Consider the following 12,729-nt stretch of genomic DNA (forward strand, 5'->3'; position numbering starts at 1 on the left):
AGTATTTTTTGTTTGGTTGTTTTTTCTTTATGCTAATGTTTTTTGCAAATAAAACTTTTCAATTCCTTAATTTATTATTTCAACTTTATGAGTACAGTGCGTGTGTGTGTGGACCCCCTGAAATACAAGTGGCCACCCCATGTAAAAAATTGTAGCTCCACCACTGAGTGTAAAATACTGGGAGTGGAATAAAAAGGATACCTGGTAGCTTGAACTTTTCATAGTATAATCATAATAATTTTGTTTTTACTTGTAGTTCGTCCACAGAGCATCAATGGAGCGTCAACAGAGTATTGGCAACTGTTACACACTATGTGCCTCAGCACTCAGTGACCCCGTTCTGCTCTGTCACTTCATGGCTGAGTTTCCTTTGTTCTTAAATGCTTCCACTTTGTATTAATACCACTTACAGTTGCCCATGAAATATCTAGCAGGGAAGAAATTTCAGAAACTGACTTATTGCAAAAATGGCATCCTATGACAGTACCACACTTGAATTCACTGAGCTCTACAGAATGACCCATTCTTTCACAAATGTTTGTAAACCTGACTGTACATCTAGGTGCTTGATTGGGCCTGAATGAAACACTTGAATTCATTTATTAAGAGATGTATCCCAATACTTCTGTCCATATAGTGTAACTAAAGTTACATTACACCACATATAGGCTATTGTCTGTGATGCATTTGGCCTGAATGTATGATTTCCACTGCTTATATTGAATAATTTCATATAAAATGTAAACCAAGGCAGTGAATTGCCTTCATATAAGCATGAATAACTGGGAAACTAAGCCACTACTGTGTAGTAGGTTGTTAGCTTGTTGCTCCACCTGAGTCTGGCCACCACAGCTAACAGCTGCTCCATCAGCACCAAGCCTCACATTGGCCTTGTTGACAGGAGCAGCGTCGCCATCTTGGTGTAGGTTGCTAGTCCTTTATTATTCTCCTTATAGAAAAATAACTGATGTAGTGGCCATGTGGAAGATAACAGTGTTAGTTTATATTTACACTTAGACAAAACAAACACACAGAGCGAGACAACAGGCACACGCCAACCGACTCTTTTATTCCCACTTCACACATCGATGTACAGATGGAAAAATCACCCACAGCACCGCCAATGGCATGCAGGCATGAATAATCGATTTTCCACGTTATGGTTGCACATCGTTTAGTTAGGTCTCTTTGCCATTGTTTCTAAAACGTTTTTAATAAACAACCACTGTACCGTACCTGGCTTGTTTCAGGTCAGTATGTGATCACTACCCCCACAGGCCATCAATAAGCTCAAAGTCAATTAAAGAGCACAACAAGGCATAAAAACACACAATTCTCATGAAACATAAAGACTTTTAAAATGCAATTTTCTTTCTTTTACATTTTTCACATGGTTTGAAAACTTCAGAGTTTCCAATTTTGCTATCAGAAAAGACTCTTTGATTGGTGATTCTTGTTAAAAAATGACCAATTAATACATATTTAAACCAATTTGAAAATATAACCAAGAACTCTGGGATTGTAAGTGAAGGACTACTACAAATACTATAAATAAAAGCATGTTTTATTCAGAATATGGTTATGATTTGTTTAAACCAATTGAGCGTCAAATATGTAATAAACACATTGACAAAAAAGTGAATTTGAACTTTAAGATTCAATTTATTCTTTTGCCTTGATATTATGAGCTAGTTTTTCTTCGGTGATAGATGTATCAGGACTGATCCTGTTTCTAAGAAAGAATTATTGTTAAAATAAAAAGTGAGGCAGAGTGAAGACAGATTTTCTTCATGGTGTTTTGCAGTTCATGATTTATGATACGTTTTTCAGGAGACTTATTTGACTATCTTGTGATTTACTGACTATTTTTATCCTTAACATTTATAAAAAAACTAAAGTAAACATGTTATACATGTAAAGATTACATACAGCCATGGAAAAAATTAAGAGACCACAGCACAATTTTTTGTTTCACTCATTTCTCAATTTATGGATGTGTGTCTGTGAATAATATATATTTTTCTGCAAACTGCAGCCTGGCTTTTCCCTGCTTCTCATTAATGAAGGGCTTATTCCTGCTTTATGGGATTTCAGTCCTGCTTCTAGGAGCCTGATATGACCAGTCCTAGCAGTGCACTTCACACTTGCATTTAATGTTTCCCAATCCTTTTGAAGGTCACTTGATGTCATCCTATGATCAGAAACTGTCGAATAAGTTAACAGTCACCTCTGGCATTAGAAAGTTGGTTCTACCCTTTGCCTGACTGGTTTATGGTCATTCCCAGTGTCTCCTGCTTCACCTTACTCTTATGTACTGCTGTCTTAGAAATTTTGAACCTGGATGTGACCTGCTGCTCAGCGTAGCCTTCAGCCAGCAGAACCAGGATTAAACCAGGATTTAAAAATGCAGATTTGTTTAAAACTACAGAGTGGTCTCTTAATTTTTCCACCGCTGTATGTTATGCATGTATATGACCTGTTGCATCACTGAATCAAGGTATTAAAAAGCAGAAAATAAATTGTAATATGTGGAATATTACTGCTAAATAGCAAGCACATGATTGAAATGCGTATATGTAACGTATATGATTTGAACAATGTACCTTTCAAAAATCCTCGCCATAAATGATTTATGTGATAAAAAGTGAAAGTGCCTGAGATTCACAAAGGGAGTTTAACTGTTTGTCACAGTCATCATCAAACCAAACACCATCCTTTGCCTGGAAGTAGACGCAGTCAGCAGTTCTTCTGGGGATCCAAGGCTCAGTCCTGTCATTAGGTTCTCCAATTGCCCAGAAACTAGAAAATAAAAGTATAACAGTATCACAGTACAATCTCCGGAACAAATGAGAAATTATCAAGTGATTACACTGATAGCAGCATTGCAGTTCAGATATACAACCTTTGCCGTTAAAATTCAGCAGCTTTGAAGGAATTTGGATTATTATCTCAATTGTTTTGGGATTAAAACACATCTGTTCAGTTTTTTTTTATTGATCTCGAATCAACGTGTTACTTTGTTGTTGTCTTGTGCCATAGATATTCCAGTATCCATTGTTACCATTCTTCAGAATGTTAGCTGTTACATGGGGGCCCACTCTATATTCCCACCTCCCTGTATTTTCTCATTGACATTTTCTATGAAACAGCCCTACATTCCCTCAACTCCTTGTCCCCTCTGTAATTTTTGAGACAGCTCTACATTCATAGGTCTCATGATCCCGGGGTTAGGGGTTATACCCCAAGACCACAAATACAGACCCTGCCACATGTTCCCTAAATGTATCATGGGGTTCTAGGAACAATTAGTCCCCGGGAACATGAAGCTCTCATCATAATTCTGCTCCTTTCTCACTACAGCATAAACTTTTCTGCACTCCAAAAGAAAACCATGACATCCTGCATGCAACAGACAAGATTCCCTCCCACCTCTCCTTCAGTTCAGCACCATTCACCCAAAGCCAGGATCCTTCTCGTTCTCTATCAGTCAGACCAATCCAGGAATTCCCATCTTTTATGAAAGTTTTAATAAACTCCTGAAAACACGACACAAGCATAAATACACAAGCTTAATCACTCATATAACCAGTATTTCATGGAAATTACTCCCACATACCTGTTCCTCTTGACTCTCAATCACCGCCAAATTACCTCCATGTTCACTACAGTATGTTTTACTTTCTTCCCAATTTTTCTTAATTCGAAATTGATAATAACACTTATCATTGAATATGTTCCATCCCTTGGGACATGGAGTGCAGGCTTTTCCTGCAAAGATAGGTCAGCAACATTGAGTCACATCTAATTAAAAAGTAGTTTATTTCCAAAAAGACAAAATTTTCAGCCCAAGGACATCAGTCCAAGAGTAGCTACACCTACCTGGTTTACAGTATTCTTTCAGGAAGGGTAATTTATTTAACAGAATGTTGAATTTCTGCTGAGAGCAGTCACCCAGGGTGGAATTATTTTCTTGTAGCTCATCCCTCAGTTTATTGTATTTTCCCTGTAGCTGATTCATTTTAAAAGACAGTATATTATACTCATTCTGTATCTGACTCTTGTTATAAATCAGTGTATCATATCTATTCTGTAGCAAATTATTGCTATTAGTCAGAATATTGTACTTTTTCTCCAGTTGGTCCTGGTCATTAGCTAACATTTTGTACTTTTTCTCTAGTTGGTCCTTGTCATTATTGCAGTTGTCCTGTAGCTGTTCCTTCTCTTTAGACAAGAAGCTGTTATCTTCCTGTAGTCGGTCCTTTTCTTTAGCCAGGATGCTACATTTATTCTGTATCTGGTCGTTCTCTTTAGCCAGGATGCTATAGTTTGTCCGGAGCTGCTTCAAATTATCTTCCATTATTGACCAAGTTTGATTTCCTCTATGTACTGTATGTAATTAGAAAATATGTTGAAATGCAAGCATTAATACAGACTTATTTTCAAGTGCTAGTCAGCTGGTCAGCCAGCAAAAAATGTGTCAGGATTTCTCTACACAGACAGATACCAACGGTGAACTAAACTCACTGCAGGAACACAGAGTCTAATAACGTGTCATATGTCCATATAGGTACAAATGATGGTTGATACTCACCATGAACACTCAGGAATATGATGATAATGAATAGCAGTAAAAACAGCAGCCCTAGACCCAGAGAAAACAGTCTGTACCTAGAGTAGCTGTTTTTTGTTGTCCATTCTGTTTCTGTTCCAGGGAAAACAAATTTGGAAATGCATCAAATTTCATCGTAAACTCATCGCAAGCAAGAAAGCAACAGATTTACTCTCATTTACTCCCTTGACTACATTTCCCTTGGGTCAGTGCGTCTTAAAATGGGAGAGTCTTCAGTAGCTGACTATTTCAGCCAGCTGTGTAGCTGGACGTAAATTGAACGCTCCTTAACCTGCATCACCTGCACCAACCTCTGGCCCAGTACAAAAAAATACTTCAGGGCTACATTTTATAGGATATTATTCCACTTGAACGCGGAACTTGAAAGTGAAGTGATGCTTTATTTTCTATTCGTATGTGTACGAGTACAGGTGCACTGGAATGCTTCTTTTCACATCTCATCTTGCTCTCCTCTGACAAATGGATTCACTGTACAGTGGTACCTCAGAACTCAAATTTAATCCGTTCACAACTCCGGATCAAATCCTAAAAAGTTCGAGTTGTGATCGAATTTTCCCCATAAGAAATAATGGAAAACCAATTAATTGGTTCCCGGCCCCAAAAAAATTACACCTAAATATGTTTTTTTTTTTAGCATTTAAACACAAAATGAACCCGATAAAACAAGAAGAGCATATACTGTACTAAACACATCTAAGCACATTCATCAAAACAGTCATTTGTAAAGTAAGAAAATAAATGTATCCCAACAATGTGTCCTGCCCCGATTGTCCGTCCTCCCGTGTGCCACGCCCCCTCGTTAACCCCGTGTTGAATCCCCATGTGATCAGCTGTTTCTGGTTGTTTTCATTAGTATTTCGTCCGCGTTTCAGTTTGTTTCCCCACTCCGGTCATTGTATTGTCCGTCTGCGTTTTGCCTGCCTTACCTGTAATTAAACCCCGTATTCCCCGATACCCTGATGTCTGCACCTTTGTCTCCGTTCTGTCCCCGCTTGGCACAACAATATTATTATAATTAAACGTATTAATGGTTTATTATTCATATTAAAATAATGAATAAGAAGTCTTTATTTTTAAATGTATTTTATTATATAATAATTACTGTTACTGTCTATCATTGTTTAAATGTATTTTTGCTGTCTAAATACACTCACCTAAAGGTTTATTAGGAATACCTGTTCAATTTCTCATTAATGCAATTATCTAATCAACCAATCACATGGCAGTTGCTTCAATGCATTTAGGGGTGTGGTCCTGGTCAAGACAATCTCCTGAACTCCAAACTGAATGTCAGAATGGGAAAGAAAGGTGATTTAAGCAATTTTGAGCGTGGCATGGTTGTTGGTGCCAGACGGGCCGGTCTGAGTATTTCACAATCTGCTCAGTTACTGGGATTTTCACGCACAACCATTTCTAGGGTTTACAAAGAATGGTGTGCAAAGGGAAAAACATCCAGTATGCGGCAGTCCTGTGGGCGAAAATGCCTTGTTGATGCTAGAGGTCAGAGGAGAATGGGCCGACTGATTCAAGCTGATAGCAGAGCAACTTTGACTGAAATAACCACTCGTTACAACCGAGGTATGCAGCAAAGCATTTGTGAAGCCACAACACGCACAACCTTGAGGTGGATGGGCTACAACAGCAGAAGACCCCACCGGGTACCACTCATCTCCACTACAAATAGGAAAAAGAGGCTACAATTTCCACAAGCTCACCAAAATTGGACAGTTGAAGACAGGAAAAATGTTGCCTGGTCTGATGAGTCTCGATTTCTGTTGAGACATTCAAATGGTAGAGTCAGAATTTGCATTAAAAAGAATGAGAACATGGATCCATCATGCCTTGATACCACTGTGCAGGCTGGTGGTGGTGGTGTAATGGTGTGGGGGATGTTTTCTTGGCACACTTTAGGCCCCTTAGTGCCAATTGGGCATCGTTTAAATGCCACGGCCTACCTGAGCATTGTTTCTGACCATGTCCATCCCTTTATGACCACCATGTACCCATCCTCTGATGGCTACTTCCAGCAGGATAATGCACCATGTAACAAAGCTCGAATCATTTCAAATTGGTTTCTTGAACATGACAATGAGTTCACTGTACTAAAATGGCCCCCACAGTCACCAGATCTCAACCCAATAGAGCATCTTTGGGATGTGGTGGAACGGGAGCTTCATGCCCTGGATGTGCATCCCACAAATCTCCATCAACTGCAAGATGCTATCCTATCAATATGGGCCAACATTTCTAAAGAATGCTTTCAGCACCTTGTTGAATCAATGCCACGTAGAATTAAGGCAGTTCTGAAGGCGAAAGGGGGTCAAACACCGTATTAGTATGGTGCTCCTAATAATCCTTTAGGTGAGTGTATATGTATTCAGTTAGTGTAAACATGCATGGTGCTATAACAGCGCATGTGAGGCTGAGACTGAAGCTTTACCCTTTGTTTCCGCTGAGAGATGTGCCGCGTGACTCATTTCTCCGCGCGTACAAGTTATCTTAGGTCGGCGTTCACGGTTTGACTTCTGAGATTCAGATCAAGTTCTAGGTAATTTTTTTTTCGAACTGGTTGGTTCGACTTTTAAGAAATTTGAGTTCTCATGAGTTCGAGAACTGAGGTACCACTGTATACACATAGAGGTGAGAGTGAAGCTCGGGCTCTTAGCTCAGAGTCAGGCCGGTTACCCAGTGTCCTTCAGGCAGTTATGTTCTTAACTCTAGTATTTAATATTTTTCACTCAATACTCAAGTCATTTTCAAAGAGAGATGGTCTAGTAAATGCTGCCACTTTTCAGGACCAAGAGAAAATGCTTTTGGTTTATGTTGCTTTCCAAAAATTCTGTTTACAAAAAAAAACAGGCTGCAAGCCTAAGTTTGTGAAATCAGCAGTTTTTCATTCAATGAAAATATTTGCTTCACTGTAGTGACCTTTCACTCAATTATTGACATAAGGATTCATATAGCATATTAGTATATAATAGACTTTAACTTTTATCTGTTATTCTTGGCTGTCTGTCTTTCATTGGTAACTACAGTTGTGAAAATTCTAAGATTGCATCTATCTTTACCTGCTTGCAGCCCAGGAGGGTGAGAAGGTTGGAATGTTACTTGAGAATAGATGACATCTTCACCTTGCGGAACTGTAAGAACAAATGTGGCAGAAAGCTCATGATGAACAAACATACAGAAGCACATTCACAGGAAATGTCTAATGTTAAATCCCTACGTCTCTCAGAGCAGCAATTTTAGGAGAAATTTGCATCCTTGTCTTGTGCCACATGCTTGCCAGGATTGTCTCATTGTGACTCTGTGCTAAATAAGCGATTATTTCAAATGGAGAACAAATTTTCTGGCATATTAACACATATCACTTCAAAGGGAAATATTACAAACAAGATTTATTAGATATACCACGTTTGACCAAACTTTATCTAAACTGTGTATGCTTATGCAAATCAAATACCCTTCTCTCGAGCGGTGGTTAGTACGTGGAGTCAGTTTGCATAGTGAAAGGCACTTTCACTTTTATCTTTCATTCTTTATATCAGTCTAGCATTGGTGAAAACAGTTGTAAAAATTCTAAAATTAAAGTTTCACTTGACTCTTACCTGATTGCCCATCTTGGGAGGCACTGTGGAAGGGAAGAGGGTCGGGGAATTTCACCTGGGAATAGACGACGTCCCCACCCTGTGGTACTGGCAAACATGCGGGACAGAATTAGAGTTTTCTGTCAGCCTTTTGTTATGCAGTGCAGTTGCAGTTAAAATCCACATTTCTTTATTTCTCTGTTAATATGGATGAATTTTGATTCAAAACTCTTAAATTCAAGAGTTTTCTTTGTCATATGTACACAGGGTATACAGTGAAATTAAGCTCTCTTAGCAGAATGTACTATGCAATTAAAAATTACAAAAAAAAAACTGACAAAAATTAAATTCAAGAATTTTAAACAAACCTATAAAAAACTTAAAAGCTACAAGACTTCTTGATAACATTTCCTACAATTGAGGTTAATACTGCAGGCACCTGCAATTCACCACGGGTGAGTTCTGTTCTCAACTAAAGTAAAATGACCTGTTTGAAATATGAGTACTTATAGAAGGAGCCAATAATATTGTCTGGGCCGTTTTAAGATTTCTTGTGCAACGACCTAAGAATTAATAATTTACTTTTTTGTTTGTTTCACTGCAAATCCAAAGAAATGCATGCAGTGCTCATAGAAAGTCTTGAGATGCTTGTTTAATTCTGTAATAATGTTGCACGTTTATTTGTTTCATCACAAAAGTCCATTGACAAGCGATGTTTAACGTATCTGCACATATCTTCCACACAGACATTTTTTCTATTGCCATAATTTTTTGAGTGACTCCTTCAGTTCTGTTCTTGCCATTTTGCTGGTAATTGCAACTGTAGTCATTGGCTCTCAAAGGGATACGAAACACAAATGTTTGGTGTTTTATGTTACTGCAAAGGTGTTGCTAATTGAAAAGCACCCAATGCGACTGCTTGTCAATGAACTTTTTAATTCAGAACAGCTCTTTTAGAACTATAATTTGGGTTTCAATTTATTACTATTTGAAATTAACGTTTTACTTAAAACTACTGGTTGTTTCTAACGTGATATATATTTGTAAACAAATGAATAAAGTAATGATATTTGTTATAAAACTAATACATTTGTAATATTTTTACTGAATTAAGGAAGTGTCCGAAGACTTTCCGTCAGCATTGTGTGTGGATATAAAAAGATCTTTTAATGTCAAGGTTTCTGGAAGAAATTGTCAGTTATTTGAAGAGAGTGCGTGGGCATCAATATTTTTGTCTTTAGTTAACATGTCAAAAAATATATATGAAACATAAAATAAACTGTAGTGTCAGTTCTATACTAGATATTCACTTAAGCTTAAGACAAACAGAAAGTGAAGGTTCTACAATATAACCAGGTCTGTTTGCTGAATACACCGTGTCAAGCTGAAACCTCCAAAATGTTACATACGTGTGCCTGATTTAGCAGTGGTGTTTGGTAGAAAATGCATGCTGATTGTTAATAGTTACAGTAAGTCAAAAACATCAGACAGAAACTGAGCACAGCTGATATGATCTTATAAATACCAGCACGAAGACTCAACTATTTCCTGTCACAGAACACGAGCAAGTTCATGATCATATATTGGGTTAATTTAAATATATTTTTAAACAATGTTCTAGAGAAGTCAAAACACTCACCATCATCCTGACGTTTCCTCCTGAAATTTACAGCAGAATAAACTACATTAGCTGACATTTAGACTTAATGTTAATCTGACTTGCTGATAAAGAATCAAATAAAAGTAACTAATGGAAAAAAAAAAAAAAAAAGCTTAGGTTCACCAACTATGAAAGCAGAAGTAAAGTAACCACATTTCCATTGCTTGTGGTTAAAACTTCAGTTACACACCCACAGAACCAGATTCAAAATTCAATAACTTTATCGGCCATGTGCTGCAGCTGCATTAGTCACTCACCTTCACTCAGTAACAAAAGCCTGAAACAGAACGTTAGATAATGTTAAATCTAAACAAGACACTGTAAAACAAAACAAGTGCAAATGGATGATACATACTCTGTGGCTGATGAAGTGCAGTGACGGATATAAAATGCGTTTATATAAAACGGATATGACTGTTAGGGAAGGTGCGGATGCTGGAAATCATAATGGCTTTGGGGAAGAAGTTGTTCTTTGTGAGGACACTCTCACTGGCACTATGGCAGAAAGTGGCAAGGTTCCTGTTGGGGAAAGCGCCGAAGCTTTGACCCCTGCAATACCTATGTGGAGAAAGCGTACTGGCTTCTCACTCCACACTTTGCACTTCTAGGACTCAGGAATAATAATAATGAGACAGCACACTTCTAATATTTTACTTGCGCAAGGGTGCCCACTCACTTAGATGCAACAGACAATATCTGCGCCTCAGTTCAGTGTCACACAGGGCAGTCCCTTGGCTTCTTTATTTATACAGGAGGGGAGTGGTTACAATGGGGAGTATCCTAAAGCTATACTGCTGTTTGTGCTTCTTGCGAAGGGGTTAAAACACAGGACCTTGCATTCCTCAGAGTGGGCCCCCTCGATGTATCGACAGAGTCTATTTCCACTCCCAGGGTGATTGTTCCTTTTTCACAATCTTACAGAGTTACAGAAGATGTCCTGTTCTAACAGGTCTCTACGTCAAAGTTGATAAACTATTTGCCTACATTCACACAATTAATATGATAAGAAATTTACATTTTCATTCTAACAGTTCCCATTCCTCAAAGACCATTTCTACTGTCGTCTAAGAAAGTCACTGATGGTAAGGATGGATCCACCTCAGTTTTCAGTCAGTGTCCTTGGGGGTGGTATTGAGTTTCAGAGGGGCTGAAGTTTTGTTCCCTATCGTCACCAATGTTGGCCTAATGGTCAGATTAACTTGAGCTTTTGGCATTGTTCAAGAGTCTGATTGCCTGAGGGAAAAAATCTTTTCTGTGGTGCGTGACTTTATGCTCCTGTAGCGTCTTCCTGAGGGGAGCGGTGTGAACACGATGTGCTGGGGGTGTGTATTGTCTTTGATGATGTTGTGGGCCCTCTTGATTACCCTACTGTTATAGATATCCTGCAGAGAGGGGAAGGTTGTTCCAGAAATGTACTGTGCAGTTTTAATTACACATTGGAGAGCTTTCCTCTCCTGCACAGAACAGTTACCATACCATACGGTGACAGAACTGGTGATGACACTCTCTACTGTACCCCTGTAGAAATTGGTTTGGATTTTGGTTGCCATACCAAATTTCCTCAGCTTCTTCAGGAAGTATAGTATTTTGTGCATCTGGTTGATGAGTTGTTGTGTGTTATGAGTCCAAGTCAGATCCTCACTGATGTAAGTTCCAAGGAATTTGAAGATTTCCACTCTCTCCACTTCGGCCTCACAGATATGAATAGGAGTGTGATGCAAATTCTTTTTCCTTAAGTCGATGATCATCTCCTTGGTTTTATCTGTGTTCAAGAGTCTGATTCAGGTAGTTTTTCTGACACCAGTCCACAAGTCCAGCCACCTTTGTCCTATATTCTGTCTCTGCTCCCCCCCTCCTCCCCCCCGGTGATCAGCCCTATGACTGTGGTATCATCAGCAAATACTCGTGTTGTTCTGTGAGGCCACGCAGTCATGGATGCTCAGGGTGTAAAGCAACAGACTCAGCACACAGCTTTGGGGGCAACCTGTGCTGATTGTTCTTGATGCCTGATGTCTGTTTACCAATTCTCACTGACTGGGGTCTGTCTGTGAGGAAATTCAGCACCCAGCTGCAGAGGGAGGATGTCAGTCCTAGTGAGACCAGCTTGTTGCACAGTTTCTGTGGGATAACTGTACTGAATGCTGAGCTATGATCAATAAACAGCATCCTCAGATATGTGTCTCTTCCCTCCAGGTGAGTGACGACCTTTTGAATAGCAGCTTTGACTGCGTCATCAGTGGACCGATTCTGGCGATTCCCTCGGAAGGTAAAAAGGTCTGCATTTCACCATCAACAGCTCAATGTCAGTGGAACAGAGTCTTTCAACTACCTGTACATCCACATACCATCTCTTGTTCACTTAAGCACCGAGTGAGTTCTTGCTGTGTGCTGATTGGTCAGTCTCCTATAATCATGCACGTGTCACTAATGTTAATGTGAAACAGCTGGATGGGTCTTTTAAAAACAAACCAGTCCAAGCACAAGATGAACTGAATTAATTAGCCAAACCCAGGAGTCTTTCAGTTGTACAGTAGTTTGTAAAACCTGCAGTAACTCATAGTTTCGTTACTCACATGGTTTCTCTGGTTACCCTATATACAGCCGTGGAAAAAATTAAGAGACTACAGCACAATTTTTCCTTTCAGTCATTTCTCAATTTATGGGTGTGCGTCTGTGAATAATATATTTTTTTGCAAACTGCAGCCTGGTTCTTCTCTGTTTCACGTTAATGAAGGCCTTCTTCCTTGCTCTATGGGACTTCAGTCCTGCTTCTAGGAGCCTGATTTTATCAGTCCTAGCAGTGCACTTCACACCTGCACTTAATGTTCCTCATTCCTTGAAAGTCACTTGAA

At 39.0% G+C, this 12,729-nt stretch overlaps 1 protein-coding gene across 1 annotated transcript; it reads right to left on the bottom strand.

Annotated features, from left to right (window-relative positions):
- Positions 1–1,048: 1,048 nt before the first annotated feature.
- On the bottom strand, positions 1,049–10,294 carry LOC111844897 (uncharacterized). The gene is made up of 10 exons (XM_023813790.2): positions 10,233–10,294; positions 10,135–10,154; positions 9,857–9,876; positions 8,239–8,317; positions 7,699–7,770; positions 4,592–4,702; positions 3,880–4,386; positions 3,617–3,768; positions 3,430–3,536; positions 1,049–2,799 (listed from the first exon to the last, which is right to left on the bottom strand). Exons 3-10 carry the CDS (start codon positions 9,860–9,862, stop codon positions 2,631–2,633), a joined length of 1,203 nt encoding a protein of 400 aa, XP_023669558.2. The 5' UTR covers positions 9,863–9,876; positions 10,135–10,154; positions 10,233–10,294; the 3' UTR covers positions 1,049–2,630.
- Between the last annotated feature and the right edge of the window lie 2,435 nt (positions 10,295–12,729).

The sequence above is a fragment of the Paramormyrops kingsleyae genome, chromosome 17 (genome assembly GCF_048594095.1).
Source record: "Paramormyrops kingsleyae isolate MSU_618 chromosome 17, PKINGS_0.4, whole genome shotgun sequence".
NCBI classification, from domain to species: Eukaryota; Metazoa; Chordata; class Actinopteri; order Osteoglossiformes; family Mormyridae; genus Paramormyrops; species Paramormyrops kingsleyae.